Consider the following 16,596-nt stretch of genomic DNA (forward strand, 5'->3'; position numbering starts at 1 on the left):
GCGGAGATGGGGCAGCGTTGGCTGATGTGTGTGTGTGTCATCCTTAATGAGGCGTACGTCTACTCACTTCAACAGAAAGAGCCCTTACGCCATATCCCCCGGGCAACAACAGGGGTGTTCATTCTGTTAAATACCCAAGACAGTGAAAGGCACAACTGACAGTTACTGTGTAGCACATATCCAACTATTTACGTACTGTGCGGAGAGTAGTGTCCAACCCTACACGTACACACCTGATGAATAACAGCAATAGTTTGTGTTCTATTGCTAGAGTTGTTCATATTTTCTGCTAGAAAAGTACAGTAGGTACTTAGTGGGAAAGATGTATTTCAGAAATGGACAGATGACATTATAGACATGTCACGGACAAGTTGTGTATCCTACACGAGTGAACAATTGTACATTTAATTTAATCTCTTAAATATAATACGTTGGGGTTTCTTTTAAGTAGAGTGAAGGAAAAAAATCTTTGAGAAGTAATGCACTTTTCATGTATAGATCCCCTCTGGAATGTGTATAAATGATGGCAGGAAGCCAAAAATACTAGGAAGTATCATTTTATGAAAATAAGGAAAAAATAAACTGGTATGTCAACTGAGGTGTACCTACTGCATCATTTAGATAACAATATGTAACCTAACAATGTCCTGTTACGTAAAAACCATCTTAATTTCTATCGATGCCATAAACAGTACAGATAATGATACTTTTCAATTTGCTTGGGTGTTGTAAGCAGCTATAAATGATACAGTGGTGAGAATCACGATGTGCTCAATATTTTTCTTTTAATCTCCAAGCATGTTTGACCGCCTCTTAATTTTTACAGTTTCATTCATCAAAGCAAAGGAGCGGCCATCAAATCAGTGTTATTAAAAAAAAACGAGAAACGAGCACAACAAAAACAAAAATGATATTTTTGAATGGAAAATTATATTTTTCAATGGAACTGAATTTGAATGCCCATAATTTGGACAGATCTCTCAAAACATTTAACAAATTCATCACAACTAGTATTCTTAAATATAAGACATTCCTAATCATGAAATGTATTTTACCACTAATATACTAAACCAATCAAGTCTATGCACTTCCTATACGAAAGAAAAATAAATTGTCGTGTCCTTACTGACATTCGCACAACAGCCACATTTTAAAGGTAGACTGCACATCACATTCAAATGATATTTGACAACCAAATCTTTGGAGGAAAATACAGTGAGATATGATCAGGAGGGCAAGATATCTCTCCCCACAATCTCACAGCCTCAAGACATCAAATTCACCAAGAAAAATGTCACATATGGGGGAGAGGATAGTTTAAAACGGAATCTTCGTGGACAATTTAGAAATGTTTGGTGCGAAACATTTGGCTGTATGGCAAAATATCAGAGATTTCTCACGAAATACGTGACCCCTCGTCATCCGTCCAGAGAAGGTCACAGATACATTAAGCTTCATCACCTGAAGCAATTCAAACGCTACAAAGGACATTCAATAAATAATATTGCATTGTATTATGTCTAAAGGTTTTAAATGTCAAAAGGTAGCCCATCCAGACGACACACAGCAGCAGATCCACGTAGCCGAGCATGTTCTGATCCGGCCGCATGAACAGACAACTTTTAACTCATTTGCAAGAACAGCGACAATGTCACACAAACGGTAAATATATTTTGCTGGTCCACAATATATAGTATAAAAAAATAATATATGGACAGAAATATGGTTTAGATTACTGATATCAGATTAATAAACAAAGCTTTACAAGACCTTTGTTTAAAGGGTACAGATACATTGTATAATCCTTTTTGAGAACACAAAATAAATCCTTATTTTCATTTAACAGATGAGAATAAAATAGGTCTATAAAGTGAGCACTTAATGTGTTGCAACTGCTCTACTTTGCTGACTAATAGTCTATGTTTGCTAAACATAAACACAAAGACTACCTGCTCCTAGTCATTCTTTTGGTCTGAGTTCTAATACTTAAGTAAAAATATTTGTACATTTCAGTAAACCACCTTTTCTAGAGAACAGCTCGTATCTCTTTTCATGCTGAGATTGGTATTTGGCTTAACTGATAGATAGCTTCATCCTTTTCTTTCTTCTTAAACAAATACATTTCTAGTGCCTGTCTGAGTACTCAAATACTTAGAATCTCCAGCGGTCCACTACAGAGTCGGTTGTAATAACAACATAAATAACAATTGCCATTATGTTGTTACACTAAAATATGAACTAATTATTAAGAAACGTCATTTCTAGTGGCAAGAGAAATATTTGTACGACAGTAGAATATTAATATTTGCTAATAAAATTCAATTAAATTAAAAAAAAATTAATCAGATACAAATGCTTTCCAAAACATTCTTAACAGAAAACATTCCATGCAGAGTACAAGCCCCTGCAAGTGTCAGAGAAAGCAAAGTGTCCCTGAACACTGCCACCGTCTCAAAAGCTGATGCTTGTGATTGAAAGTGCATGGGGAGTCACTACATGAGAAGACATTGGAGAAACTATTTTCTGCTGTGGCCTGCACACATTATTTTCCCCAAATCTGTCACAGGCATCAACACCAACTTCAACACCAACTCCTCACGGACCCCCTCCTCTCTGGCCCACCCATGTTCCTTCAACAAAAAAAATACAAAATAAAATAAATAAAACGGACGCCTTTTTGAAAGACAAACAATATAATTTTTTGAATACTATTAATTGGTCCCCGTGACAAAATCCATTAAAAGCAGAGATGCAGAAAAGATTTCTGCCAAACAAATCCGGTCCTTCTACGGTTTTCAGACACATGACTGTAACAAAAAAAATAAAATAAATGCACTATAAATGTTCAACTTGACATGTGTGAATGTGGAAAGAAAAATGGGAAAGGGCCATATTTATGAACCCGGGAAAGAGCACGTTTGGAGATGAAGGTACAGTGTGTGTATAGCATTAATGTGCTGCAGTTAAAAGTTAAGTCTCCCTTAGGCATTGTCTAGGGTAAAATGTAGATGTGGGACAGTCTGGATTATACACCAGGGATTTGTAGTTCCCACTCCTTTCTCTAGATATATCCGTACATACACACATATGCACATGCACACCCAAAAACACACACACACACTCACACAGACACAGACACACACACACACACACACACACTCAGATTCAGACACACTCATCCACACAGGAAAGGTTTTCATGGTAATGTACAGTAAATGTTCTCTCAGAACCACAACTGACACAGAACACTGATGTGTATCCTATGAGTGCTACAGAGAAAATACTAACAAATACACAAGCCCAGATGTGTGTACGTGTGTGAACATGAGTGAATGTTTTTGTCTGTTTGAGTGCCTGCACAAGTCTGTGTGTATGCCTGCATTTGAGAGCACGTGCCTGTGTTTGCGTGGGAATACGAGTGTTTGTGTGTGGGTGTGTGTGTGCATGTCTGTGTGTATGAGCATGTGTGTGTGTGTGTGTGTGTGTGTGTGTATGAGTGAGCATATATGTCTGTGTGTATGAGAAAGAATGTGTATGTAGTGTGTGTGTGTGTGTGTGTGTGTGTGTGTTTGTTTGCTTGCATATATGTGTTTATGAGCACAAGTGTGCATACGCGCATGTGTATGTGTGTATGAGCGTGTTGTACTGTGTGTATGAGCGTGTTGTACTGTGTGTGTGTTGATGCACATAGGTGCGTGTGTGTATGTGCGTATGAGCATGAGTTTGGTGTACTGTGTGTGTGTGCATATATATGTGTGTGTGTGTGTGTATGTGCGTGTGTATGTGTATAAGCGTCAGTACGCTCGTAGCAGAAGGGCCGGTCGGGGCTCAGTAGTGTTGTCTCTTCTCTGTGTGGTCCCGCAGGGCAGGATGAGGTCCAGTGTGGGGGAGCCGTCAGCTGCTCCTGCTCTGTTTTCGTCAGTTTGTGAAACCTCTGGCTGTGCTGGTGGGGGGGGTCACTGCACTGCACACATGGAGCTGCGGGGGGGGTTCACTGTCCGAGCCACCGGCTCCTGGCTGTAGTTCACAATGTCGGCCTTCACCACACGCTGGGGAGAGACGGGCAAACCCACACGCCGTTAGCGAGCTAAGCTAACGTTTACCGATAACGACAATAAAAACCTACCTATATCTTCAACTCAGATTTCTTACAAACATCGTCTTTTAACCGCGTATTTCTACATTTCTGTCACACCAGCTTTTTATATCACGTCCCTAACGCACATCCATAAATCCTTAACGCTCAGTAATGGTACACACTTGTTCTGCACTAACTGATTTTAGCATTAACAGCTATTTTTTTACTAGCCGTCCTAAAGTGGACATAACTCACCGTTATAAATGATGCAAATAAACACTGACGAAATGCGACATAAATTAACACGTTACACACGTTTACTCCCCTTTAACAACTTAACAGCGTCTGTTCTCATCACCTGGAGGTTAGTGACATCTGCATTCAGACAGACTTGCAAACAAACGTTTTCATTTATTGAAACATTAAAAAACATTTTCTCTTAAAAAAGAAAATACTTTTATACAAAAATTAAGTGTATTTAAACTTTCAAATTACTTTAAAATGTAGATTCCATTTCTGAAGCAGGAATGTCTTGACATTTTAGCAATATTTCACAACTGTTCAAATTGCAGCCCTAGCCAGGGGTTAAACAGAGGTCAGAAGACACAAATATTTACACTGGACACCAATCACCCATCTCTGGATGATGCTGATGTAAACTTAGCTCTTAGCCAAGTATCACCGCACTCTAAAAAAGAAAAAAAAACTTGATTTCCCATCCTCATTCCTGCATGAGACAAAGTGCTGCCCTTACTCTGAGAGACAAAAATAAAAAATAAAAAATACTCTGATCATTTTATCTTTTATCACATTAAGGCTTTTAAATACATACAAAAGACAAATAATATATAACTTTAATTGCTATTTTATGTATCATTGCTATTTTGTGAAAACAGTCAATGAGATTTGAATTACAACAGTATTGTATTTCTTGAAAATAATAATAATACACAGCAGAATTAGGGTACCTGAGCGGACGTTATTGCATGGATAATGTACTGTATTGTCTAGCTAATTTATTGGACAGACAAAACTACCACTAGCTCTACTCCTAATACAGATGCAGCTACTTCACCCCTACTACCAGTAACTTCTAGAGACACACTCTGACAGACTTGAAACTGATCTAAATGTGGGTCGTTTTTCTCCACTCACCAATAGATATACACTTACTGAGCACTTTATTAGGAACACCTATACACCTACTTATTAATGCGATTGTCTAATCAGCCAATCGTGGGGCAGCAGTGCAATTCATAAAATCATGCAGATATAGGTCATAGGGCTTCATTTAATGTTCAAATCAACCATCGGAATGTGGAAAAAATGTGATCGCAGTGATTTTGACCGTGTCATGATTGTTGGTGCCAGACTACTGGTTTGAGTATTTCTATAACTGCTGATCTCCTGGAATTTTCACGCACAACAGCCTCTAGAGAGATCAGAATGGTGCGAAACACATAAAACATCCAGTGAGCAGCTCTTCTGCGGGCAGAAACGCGTAATTAATGAGGTCAGAGGAGAAGGGCCAGACTGGTCGAAGCGGACAGGAAGGTGACAGTAATGCTAATAACCACGCATTACAACAGTGGTATGCAGAAGAGCATCTCTGAACACACGACGTGTCAAACCTCTAAGTGGACAGGCTACAGCAGCAGAATATAAAAAATATTTAATAAACACCTAATAAAAAAAATAAACACCTAATAAAGTGCTCGCTGAGTATGAGCAGAAGCGTATATCTACTGGCGTCTCTGCGCACCTACTGTAGCTACTGAACAGAGCAGACTTTGCTCCTGCTCTCCTGACTAATGGGGCCTTCCTCCTGTGGATAGTTCACCAGCTGAGCTCGCACCACTTTCTGATGGCGGGAAGACGGCGAATAGAGAGAGGGAGAAAGAAAGAGGGAGAGAGCGACAGAGAGAGGAAAAGCCAGACAGGGAGGGAAAAGAATGAAAGGGTAAAACAGAGAGAGGGGAGATAGGGGAGAGAAGAGGGGGCAGACGGAGACGGAGGGAGAGGGAGAGACATAAACAGAAAGGAAGACGGATATTGTGACAGCGGGAAAAAGATGAATCATCAGACAATGACTCGGGAAAGAAAATAAAAACACAACGTGAACAAGGCAGAGTCAAAGTGAGCAGACAGACAAATTAGCCACAACTGAAGCCAGAGAATCCCTTCCCAGACTCCTCTTAGTTATTCACATTACAAACACTTTCAACCAAGTTTTATTTATTTTGAGAATGGTAAGAATTCAAGCTGAATCAGACAGAATACAGGTACAAATTCAATTTTGAAAAGGGGGAAACGAACAAATCAACAATCTAAAAAGTGAACGTTAGATGAAATTAGAGGCGTGAAAAAAAACAAGCACATAGGTCTCTATAGACCAAACAGGCATGTGTATTCATAAAGACATTCATCATTTGACATTACCTTACATTCATTTAGCAGACGCTCTTATCTACAGAACACAGAACAAGCATTAGCGTGATTAATATGAACAACAGTACCTGACCTGGCTGAAACCTTCCCACGAGGCCCTGGTGTATTATACTGTGTGCGTGCGTGCGTGCGTGCGTGCGAGCGTGCGAGAGAGAGAGAGAGAGAGAGAGAGAGAGAGAGAGAGAGAGAGAGAGAGAGAGAGAGAGAGAGAGAGAGAGAGAGAGAGAGAGAGAGAGAGAGAGAGAGAGAGAGAGAGAGAGAGAGAGAGAGAGAGAGAGAGAGAGAGAGAGAGAGAGAGAGAGAGAGAGAGAGAGAGAGAGAGAGAGAGAGAGAGGCCCCAGACTGACTCCAGATTGAGGAGCTGATGAGATCAGGGGCCGCTGCTCCTCTATCTTATCTCATAAACAGGGAGCTGACAGAGGGGCCCCTGTGCTGATCTTATCCACTCAGAGGCCACTGACTCTCCTGTTCAGCTCTTACTGCTGACAGGAGCTAATGAGACCTGCCTGACCCCACCTCTTCCCCTCTCTCTTTCGCTACCTCTCCCTCCAACCTTTTTCTCTACCCTTCTTTTCACCTCTCTACCCTGCTCTCACTCTACCGACCTTTCTCTCTACCCTTCTTTCCATCTCTATCCCTCTCTCTCTATCTAACACTCCCCCCCTCTACCAACCTACTTATCTCCCTCTCTATCGGTCCCTTGCCATCTCAACCAACCTTTCTCTCTACCCTTCTTTCCATCATTACCCCTCTCTCCCTCTGTACCTACCCATCTCCCTCTATCTATCCCTACTCCTCTCAACCAACCTTTCTCTCTACCCGTGTTCCATCTCTCTACCACTCTTATCACTCTACCGACGTTTCTCTCTAGCCTTCTTTCCATCTCTACCCCTCTCGCTACCTATCACTCACCCCTCTCCCTACCCATCTCCCTCTCTATCTATCCCCATTCCAAACTTTCTCTCTCACCTTCTTTTAATCTCTCTACCCCCTCTACCCCTCCCTACCCCTTCCTCCCTCTCTATCTGTCCTTCTTGATCTCTATCCCTGTCCCCATCCTTTTTTTATTGACGTCAACTCCCTCCCCGAGATACTTGGGATGTAACACTCTCTGTTACGGTGAGTTCACCTCGTGCCTGATGGCTTCACGCGCCACAATCACGCTCAGGCTCTTCCACAGCAGAAGCCAACGGGCAGCATTCAGTGAGAAATCTACCCCTCACCAGAGGCTGAACTGGGGACAGCGGACTGATGAGCCCGCCGTTTGTTTTCCCAGGATTAAAACACTTGTTTTCGTGACAGATATGAGGGGAAGGAGCAGGGGGGAGGAGGAGTGGGAGAGGTGATCGGAGGTGATGGAGTGATGACGGAGGTCTACATTCACAACGTGCGCTGAACAACCCATCCCTCCATCCCTCCATCCCTCCACCCCCCCCCATCCAGTCAGCGTGTCTCCACCGAATCATATCAGGGGTGCGGATTAATGACCCTCGCCCAGCCGACCCGAATCTTATCGCGTTGACCCGCAGCCCGGGCGATGGGGCGATCTGGCGGACGTGTCATTCCGGGCTTTTCCGTATTCGCGGGAGATAAAGGCAATGAATCAGGAACGGCCCAGCGCAGTCCCCCACCCCCGGATTTTTCATCATCATTAAGACGCTTATATTTACACTGGCCCTGCTCCGCATGGACATCATCACCTGGGCTCAGACAGTTACACGCCGGGATAAACACAGACCACCGCATCCCTCCACCGCCAGGGAACCTCCTGAAAAACCTCCTCTGATCTATGAAAACAGTCATTTTTTACCAAGATTACTGGCCCTGCCTGGGGCGCCTCCAAAGGCACTTCAGTACAAGTATTTGTGGAATGAATAATACAAGTTAATAATAATTAATTAAATGAATACATATTTAAGTTAAAAGATTGGGGTAAGCTCAGCTTAGAGTAATACAGTAAAGATGGGGGTAAGCTCCATTAGTAGTTAAACAGCAAAGATGGATGTAAGCTCCCTTTAGTGTCTTACGGTAAAGAGGGAGGTAAGCTTAGGGTTCTCCAGTAACTATGAAGGTAAGATCCCTTTAGGGTAATACAGTAAAGATGGATTTAATCTCATTCAGGGTCATACAGTAAAGATAGAGGTGAGCTCCCTTTAGGGTCAAAAAGTAAAGATGGAGGTACAGTAAAGATGGAGGTAAACTCAGTTCAGGGTCATACAGTAAAGATGGAGGTAAACTCAGTTCAGTGTCATACACTAAAGATGGAGGTAAACTCCTTTAGGGTCATACAGTAAATATGGAGGTAATCTCCCTATAGGGTCATATGGTAAAGAAGGAGGTAAGCTCAGTTTATGGTCATACAGCAAATATGGAGGAAAGCTCCTTCAGGGTTATACAGTAAAGGTACGTGTGTGAAGACAGGGTTACCTGAGACTGCTCAATCTCTGCCTTGTTGAGCTTCACACCCAGTATATCAGCTGCCAATCGCTGGAAACACAGGAAGACCTGAGAGAGAGAAAGAGAGAGATGAAGATGACACTAAAGGGAGCTTACTTGGATCTTTCCGGCTGTTCATGCACAGAACCAGGACAAAGTGATAAAAGATCCCTAAAATCCCTACATCTGGACTGAGGTGAGCAACGTGTCAATGTGACACTCACTCACACACTCACACACTCACACACTCACACACTCACACACTCACACACTCACACACACACACACTCACACACTCACACACACACACACACACACACACACACACACACACACACACACACACACACACACACACTCACTCACTCACACACACACACACACACACACACACACACACACACACACACACACAGGTTCCCGGTGCGCTTACTCACAGAGTCTCCCGTCTTGGCTGACACAAAGTGACTGATGAGCCCGTTCTCTTGGCAGAAGCGCTGGTGCTTGTCAGCTTTCACAGTCCTCATGTGCTCCAGGTCAACTGCAGAACAGAGGGGGGAAAAAAACATGAAAAATAAGACGTCCATTTTGGCAGCGTACACAAACGCACTCAGACCTCGGTCAAATACAGCACTGTGCAAAATTCTTAGGAACCTTGGACTGTATTATATACATTAGGTCTTTATGTTTTTTTCCTGCACGTTTCTGTGTGTGTTAGTAAAAAGAGAGCAAATTTACAAACATTAATTACCCTAAAAATGTTATGTTAGATACAATTTTGTATTTTGCTAATTACAGTTAGATGTTAAGGAATAGACTTGATCGACGCTGTCTGGGATTACCTGGAGAGCCAGAAACAAGCGAGACAGCCAAAGTCTGCAGAATAACTGTGCCAAGTTCTCCAATATGTTTGGACAACCTACCAGCTGATTTTCTTATAACACTACACGACAGTGTAACTAAAGAATCAATGAAAATCAATGCTTTAAAGGGGAAGGGTGGTCACAACAAATTATGTACTGCTCTTCACAGTACGTTTTCGATATTTAGAAACTTTTCATTTATTTTCGAAAGCATATTCGATATTCAATATATTTCATGACATGTGCCTAAGCCTTTTGCAAAGTACAGTACCCTTTTTCAAATAAATCTTTTGAGTGCATCAAATTAATTTTAAAATGCATTTAGAAAAGTACGTGACTGCCAGAGAATCTAAAGGCATGCTGTTGAAAACCCTTCACATCTAACAGTTTCACAGCTCTCCCCAATCTATAATGGATTCAAAAATTCTGAAATGACCCTTCTTGATATAGCATCAAATATTTGATTTGGAGCTCATTTGTAAAGGAGCTTTGTAAGTGTTTTGATATATGTATCTGAAGCAATCTCAGTATTTGACGAAAGTACACATCCGAACGCCATACAGACTTCCGCATGACGTTAACAAAAAACCACGCTGTGTTTATCCGCAACCAGACTTTTCTCACCACTTCCCATTTTATTTTATTCTCGTTTTCTTATGTTGTATTTTTAACAGACTGTTCTTCTCTGGCTCTTCATCAGGGGAAATCTGTCTGTGTCCCAGGTTCCTGCCAGTCCGCATTCCCAAGAGACATGGGACTGTCGCGGATTGGAAGGGCCTTTTTTCAGGGGGCGAGGAGACGCATCCACGCTAACGGGTTACGGACAATGGCGGAATAAGTAGAGCTATAATGCAGGGCGGGCATCCTTGAACCTGTGTGGCGCATGCGGGACTAGCGCACGGCGTTAGGCCCGTCGTTGGGTTAGTGATTTACCGAGCCAGGTTTCGTAGCCGCCCCGTAGTCGCGGGTTACAGTCACGCACAATAGTGTCAGGGCCTTGGGGTACTCCCTTTCCCTCTGGAGATGTGATGTCACAGCAAAGTCACCGGGGGGTCGCGGAGGAAGGTCACCTAGCGGTCGCGCGGCTGAAAGCAATAGCTTTCCTCTTTATTTTCGGGCTTTGTGTCTGCGGGTGCCACACCTAGGTTATCTGCGCCCAGAGGGGGGCAGGGTGGGGGAGCTGCAACTGTACGGTGTTACCTTTCCCTCGGACCTGTTTCCTTTTGTGACTGAGGTTTCACCGCGATTGGAGAAGTTCTCCTTCTCCAGCCTCTCAGCGTGTGTGTGTGTTTGAGTGCGAGTGTGCGTGTGCGTGTGTGTGTCTGCGTGCGTGGGTGCGTGTGCAGAAATGACCTACAGAAACGACCGGTAATACAGAAAAACAACATTCCAAATGCCACTTTCAGGACAAGATACCACTGTGTCGTTCTTAGCATCCTATTTGAAAAATGTTCATTCTCACATTAACACCTACGTATAAAGCATGAATTAGCCCGCACATGCCTTCACACACTTCACCAGGCAGACATACAGACACATAGACAAACACAGGGACTCTTGTAAAGCATGGAATAGAGTTCAGACTACATAAACAGGGCAGTGTGGGGGGGTGTTTTTAATGCCTGTAATGAAGAGGAGGGGGACCCCAGCGCTACCAGGGCCAAACTGCACTAATCCTTTAGATCCCGGACACTTTCTTAGGGTTATCAATGGCTTGTCAGGAAAAGATTAGCCAACATTAACACTCTGCCAGAACTACACGAGAGGAGCTGCAAATGTAAACCTGCTGACCTGGGGAAGAGCTGGCTAAAGTATTATACAGCCAGTCAGACTGCTCCAACCTGTAATAATACGCGACACACACACACGGACGCAAAAGCACACACGCACACACCCACACACACGCACACACGCACACACACACACCTACATGCACATGGGTGAACAGGCACACAAACACGCACACGCATGTGCTTGTGCACATACAAACATGTGCATACACACATAATAAAAACACACGTCTGTTGGCACACACAAATGTGTATACACACACTCACACACATACACTTTGTCCCAAGCTGTGTTTGAGCCCCAGAAAATAATATTTAAAAAAGAAAAGTGACAATGACAACAACACACTTCATCCTTTGCAAAGCAGTGTAAAGAGTCTAAATAAACTGAGCTGATCGAGGACATAAAAGGGCTTCATAAAACATACACCACACAGTATTGCGCTACTTCTACTGTAATGAAGTAAATACAACCAGCCACAAAAGTAATCAGAGAAGGCCTATTTAAACATCACTCACTCTCACACACACACACACACACACACACACACACACACACACACACACACACACACACTGCAACATCTGGTTAACAAAAACAACAACAGAGAAAAATGTCTTTATCCATGGTGTGATAGTATTTTCTAGCCGTGGAAATTCAAAACCACAACTTGCATAGACCATAACGAGAATAAAGAACATCTTACTAGACCGCATTCAGTGGAATAACAATAGATAGAGTAGGCCTTTAAAAACGGTTCTATAGTTACCAAAGTATCAGAAGTGCTTTTGGCTTCTCACAAACACGGGTTGAAAGACATGGGAAAATAATTAAAATCATTTGGCTCCTGCAATATCGCGGTCGCGGGGACAGTGCCGTTATCATGTTTCAACTGACGCTGAAAACGCCATCACAACCGAGAAAGAGCCTGAAATTTCTTTCGCATTTACATACGAGCCAAATCACAAAATTCCACTGCACACGCGTCAGACGGAATTTACAAACCTCCACAAAATGTACGGGCGGAAGACCACACGGAAAGGGATAATCTTATTTAGAGGCTGCGATTCATTTTTTGCATTAAGAGATGGGTTATCAGGTAGAAACGATCTTTTTCCCGCAGATCTGGTTTGCCTCAGTTCTGACAAAACCGTACATCACCTTAACTACCTCCAGGAAGTGAGCGCAAACGCAAAATAAACTGTTTATTCCATCGCACACATAGATAACGTGACGGACGAGGGCGTCCCTCCAGGAGATTGATGACACGGGCTCATTTCGGTCTCGGGCGATGTTTATTTTAGGGACATGCCCGCTAGGCTCCTCCTTAGCGGAAAAATAAAAAATCATTGTTATACGCTGCTCTCACAGATGTACACACGCCGACACACACACCTTTCCTTCCCCTCATTTCAGTAGTACAATGAGGGCTTGTAGGCTTTGGATTCTGATGTTTCATAACCTAAACAAACCCAGAAACTCTCCTTCTGCAGGAAAGCGTATGAGGAAAGCATTCATCAGTTTTGACCAGTGCAAACAACATAAATGCAAATGCTACACTTCCGATACACTCGCAGAGAAAGCATATCATTTTTGTGCATGCCAATATATCACGCTTCTAAAAACAACTATAACGGAGGCCAATAAAATACGACAGTGTTTCTACTGTTTATTCTGCCATTGCAATATACTATAGGGACCAAAAATACATTAGTTGTAATTTATTCTCATATTTTAAACATATACTGATATTCTGGTATTGCAGTTCTCTTATAGTAACTGTGACTGGAGCATGGAAGCTTTATTTAAGCAGTACATAAACGTATAAACCAGAAAATAGCATAGCGCTTCAGAATGTGAAACTAAAATAAATTCCATCTTCAAAGTTTATGTATGCACGGTCCAAACATCAACATCCCCATCCATTCCTACCTTAAACAATCGGGCTAGGGTTGGGATTAAGGCTAGTGTTAGGGTTTGGATTGGGAGCAGGATTAAGGCTAGTTTTGGGATTAGGGTTACCAACTGGAATAGGGATCAGGGTATGGGTTAGGATCAGAGTAAGGGGTAGGGATCAGGATGTGTTAATTCTGGGATCAGGACTATGGTTAGGGTTGGTATTAGAATGTGATATGGTTGGGATCAGGGTTAGGGTTAGGATGGTAGGATGTGTTATGGTTGGAATCATGTTTAGGTTTGGAATCAGGGTTAGGTTAGTAAAACCTAGGTTAGTAAAACCTAACCCTTACCAGGGCCTCTTTGGAAAGAAAAGTTTGCACTGGCCGTTCAGAGTACTGGAGCCATTAAGCAGGAAGAATTTGGTCCCCCTTGTGTTGCAGTGGACGGGAAGCACAAGATTCAGATCCGCTAGTCTGCGGTTTCCCTACTAAACTTTCTCCCCACTGTACCCCTCACTGGGAGGAACGCTAAGCACTACGGTCCACAGGGATCACAGCATATGGCTCAAAATGACACTGTGTTTACAGCCTATTCTTTCCGTTTCATGACTGCTGTTTCATATTGTGCTGCACTGTTCTGCATTGAATGGCGTCACCTCTTGGCCAGGAATCCATCTCATTGGGACTCACCTACGATACCTACAGGATAAATAAAAGGTCCCATAAACAGCACTGTAATAATACAGCTTGTGTGTGGCGCGTAGCGTCAATCCCAACACCCAGTGTGCTGACCCTCACTAAAGGTTCCTGGAAGTGGTTTGACTCGTCGTCCACCGATAGCCATTTTGTAAAAATGTTACCGAAATGCCATGTACAATTTACGGCCCTTTCGCACCAAGTGGCCAATTATATTAACGGCATTACATGGAAAAGCCGTGCATGGGTTGCTTTAAGAAGATCGAAATAATCATATAAAAAAGACTTAAGTAACATGAGCAGGGACAATAAAAGCAGCGGGTTTGAGTAGCTTTACCACCAGGGCCTGTACGTGCAGTAAAGTACAGCCATTACAGAAAGGAAGTGTAGCGCTAAGCAGACCTGGGTCAGATATGTAATTCTTTTGGGTTCAAATACTTTTCTGCACGCTTATGGTCCTCTTGGTTGGCTCAATTGCATCAGGCAAGATTAATCAAACACAGGAACGTATTCAAACCCAAGACAATTGAGTTTTTGACCCAGGTCTGGCATTGAGGCAGGACTCGAATGAAAGAGAAAGCTCTTGAATACTTGGGAAGAGACAGCAGAAGTCAACTCAAAACAAGACCGCTAAAAGAAAAGAATGGCTTTCAGGTACAGAGTTTCTAAACAGGGCTTTTAAAACAGTGCTAAGGCATTCTACAATGTACCTACTGGTGCCAAACCAAGACTGAGTAAGCTTTAAGATTTACATCATTACTTCACTTCCAACTTAACACTTGCAATCAAATATGTCACAGTCAGTCTTGGCCCTTTGGAGGATCGTGGCATTTTTTAAATGATTTTTCAAGCAAACGTTCAATTCAGTAGAACATTCTAATCACATACAGTGCCCTCCATAATGTTTGGGGCAAAGAACCATCATTTATTTATTTTCCTTTGTACTCCGCAATTTGAGATTTGTAATAAAAAGATCACGTGGTTAAAGCGCACATTATCAGATTTTTAATAAAGGGCATTATTATACATATTGGTTTCACCATGTAGAAATTACTGCAGTGTTTATAATGTTTTGTAAATATTTACTTTCTTTTTTTTTTTTTTTCGTTGCATATCCTTTGCATGCAATGATTGCCTGAAGTCTGAAAAGCATGCTCAATAGAGTTCGGATCGGGTGATTGACAAGAACACGTTTTAGCTTTGAAAAAGTATTTTGTGGCTTAACAATATGTTTGGGATCACCTTCAAGCACAAACTGAAGATGCACCTCTTCAAGCAGCACCTCTCCCCGTCCCTCCCTACCTCCCTGTGAACCTTAATTGTTGTCTTTCTGTGATTTACTTTTTTGTGTATCGGTATTTTTAGTTTGGCTAGGTAAGCAGTGTTTGGCTAGTTAAGTTTAGTCATTTTTGCTTTGTTGTTTGTTTATTTGTTTGTTGAAAAAAAAAAATCTAATAGGCCCTTATCGTTGTTGTACAGGTAGCAGTTGAAACTGTACTTCCCTCTAGGGTCTTTCAGCACTTATCCCTGGTTATGGGTATGCACTTTGTTGTACGTCGCTCTGGATAAGAGTGTCTGCCAAATGCCATTAATGTAATGTAATGTAATTGTCTTGCTGTAGAATTAACCACAGCATTCACTTGAACTTGAGCAGATAGGATGTCTATACACTTCAGAATTCCTTTTGCTACTACCATCAGCAGTTATATCATCGATGAATATAAGTGAGCCAGTACCTTCAGCAGCCATACATGCCCAGGCCATAACGCCACCATGTTTTACAAATGAGGTGGTAAGCTTTGGATCCTGTCCCTTCTCTCAATATTTTATCTTGTCATCACTCTGATATAAGTTAATCTTTGTCTCATCTTTCCACAACACCTTTTTACAGAACCATGGTTGCTCTTTAAAGTACTTCTTGGCAAACTGTAACCAGGCCATCCTGTTTTTGTGGCTAACCAGTGGTTTGCATCTTGCCATGTAGCCTCTATATTTCTGTTAATGAAGTCTTCTGGGGATTTTTCTTTATAATGGACAGAATTCTTCTGTCATCAGCTGTGGAGGTCTTCCTTGGCCTGCCAGTCCCATTGTAATTTGTAAGCTCACCAGTGCTCTCTTTCTTCTTAATTATGTTCCAAAAAGTTGATTTTGTTAAGTCTAAGGTTTGGCCAATGTCTCTAACCGTTTTATTCTTGTTTCTCAATCTCATAATGGCTTCTTTGACTTTGCACAACTTTGATCCTCATGTTGATAAACAGCAATAATAATTTCCAAAAGACTAGAGCAGAGGTGTCCAATCTTATCCTAAAAGGGATAAGGGTGCAGGTTTTTGTTTTAACCCAGCAGTAACACCTGATGAACTAATTGTGGTCTTTAATCAAGCTGT

The 16,596-nt window shown here is 42.2% G+C and overlaps 1 protein-coding gene across 2 annotated transcripts in view; it reads right to left on the reverse strand.

Annotated features, from left to right (window-relative positions):
• Positions 1 to 766: 766 nt before the first annotated feature.
• Positions 767 to 16,596, reverse strand: part of rab28 (RAB28, member RAS oncogene family) — a 41,270-nt gene continuing 25,440 nt past the window's right edge. The window contains exons 5-7 of one of the 2 annotated variants that reach the window (XM_061251723.1): positions 9,400 to 9,503; positions 8,954 to 9,031; positions 767 to 4,049 (exon numbers count right to left, since the gene is read on the reverse strand). In XM_061251723.1, coding sequence (XP_061107707.1) covers positions 3,957 to 4,049; positions 8,954 to 9,031; positions 9,400 to 9,503 — 275 coding nt within the window. In that variant the 3' untranslated portion in view covers positions 767 to 3,956. Of the gene's footprint in view, positions 4,050 to 5,653; positions 5,940 to 8,953; positions 9,032 to 9,399; positions 9,504 to 16,596 lie in introns of those variants that run through there. The other variant, XM_061251725.1, reaches the window with a different exon arrangement.

This window comes from Conger conger, chromosome 8 (assembly GCF_963514075.1).
Source record: "Conger conger chromosome 8, fConCon1.1, whole genome shotgun sequence".
In the NCBI taxonomy this organism is placed as follows: domain Eukaryota; kingdom Metazoa; phylum Chordata; class Actinopteri; order Anguilliformes; family Congridae; genus Conger; species Conger conger.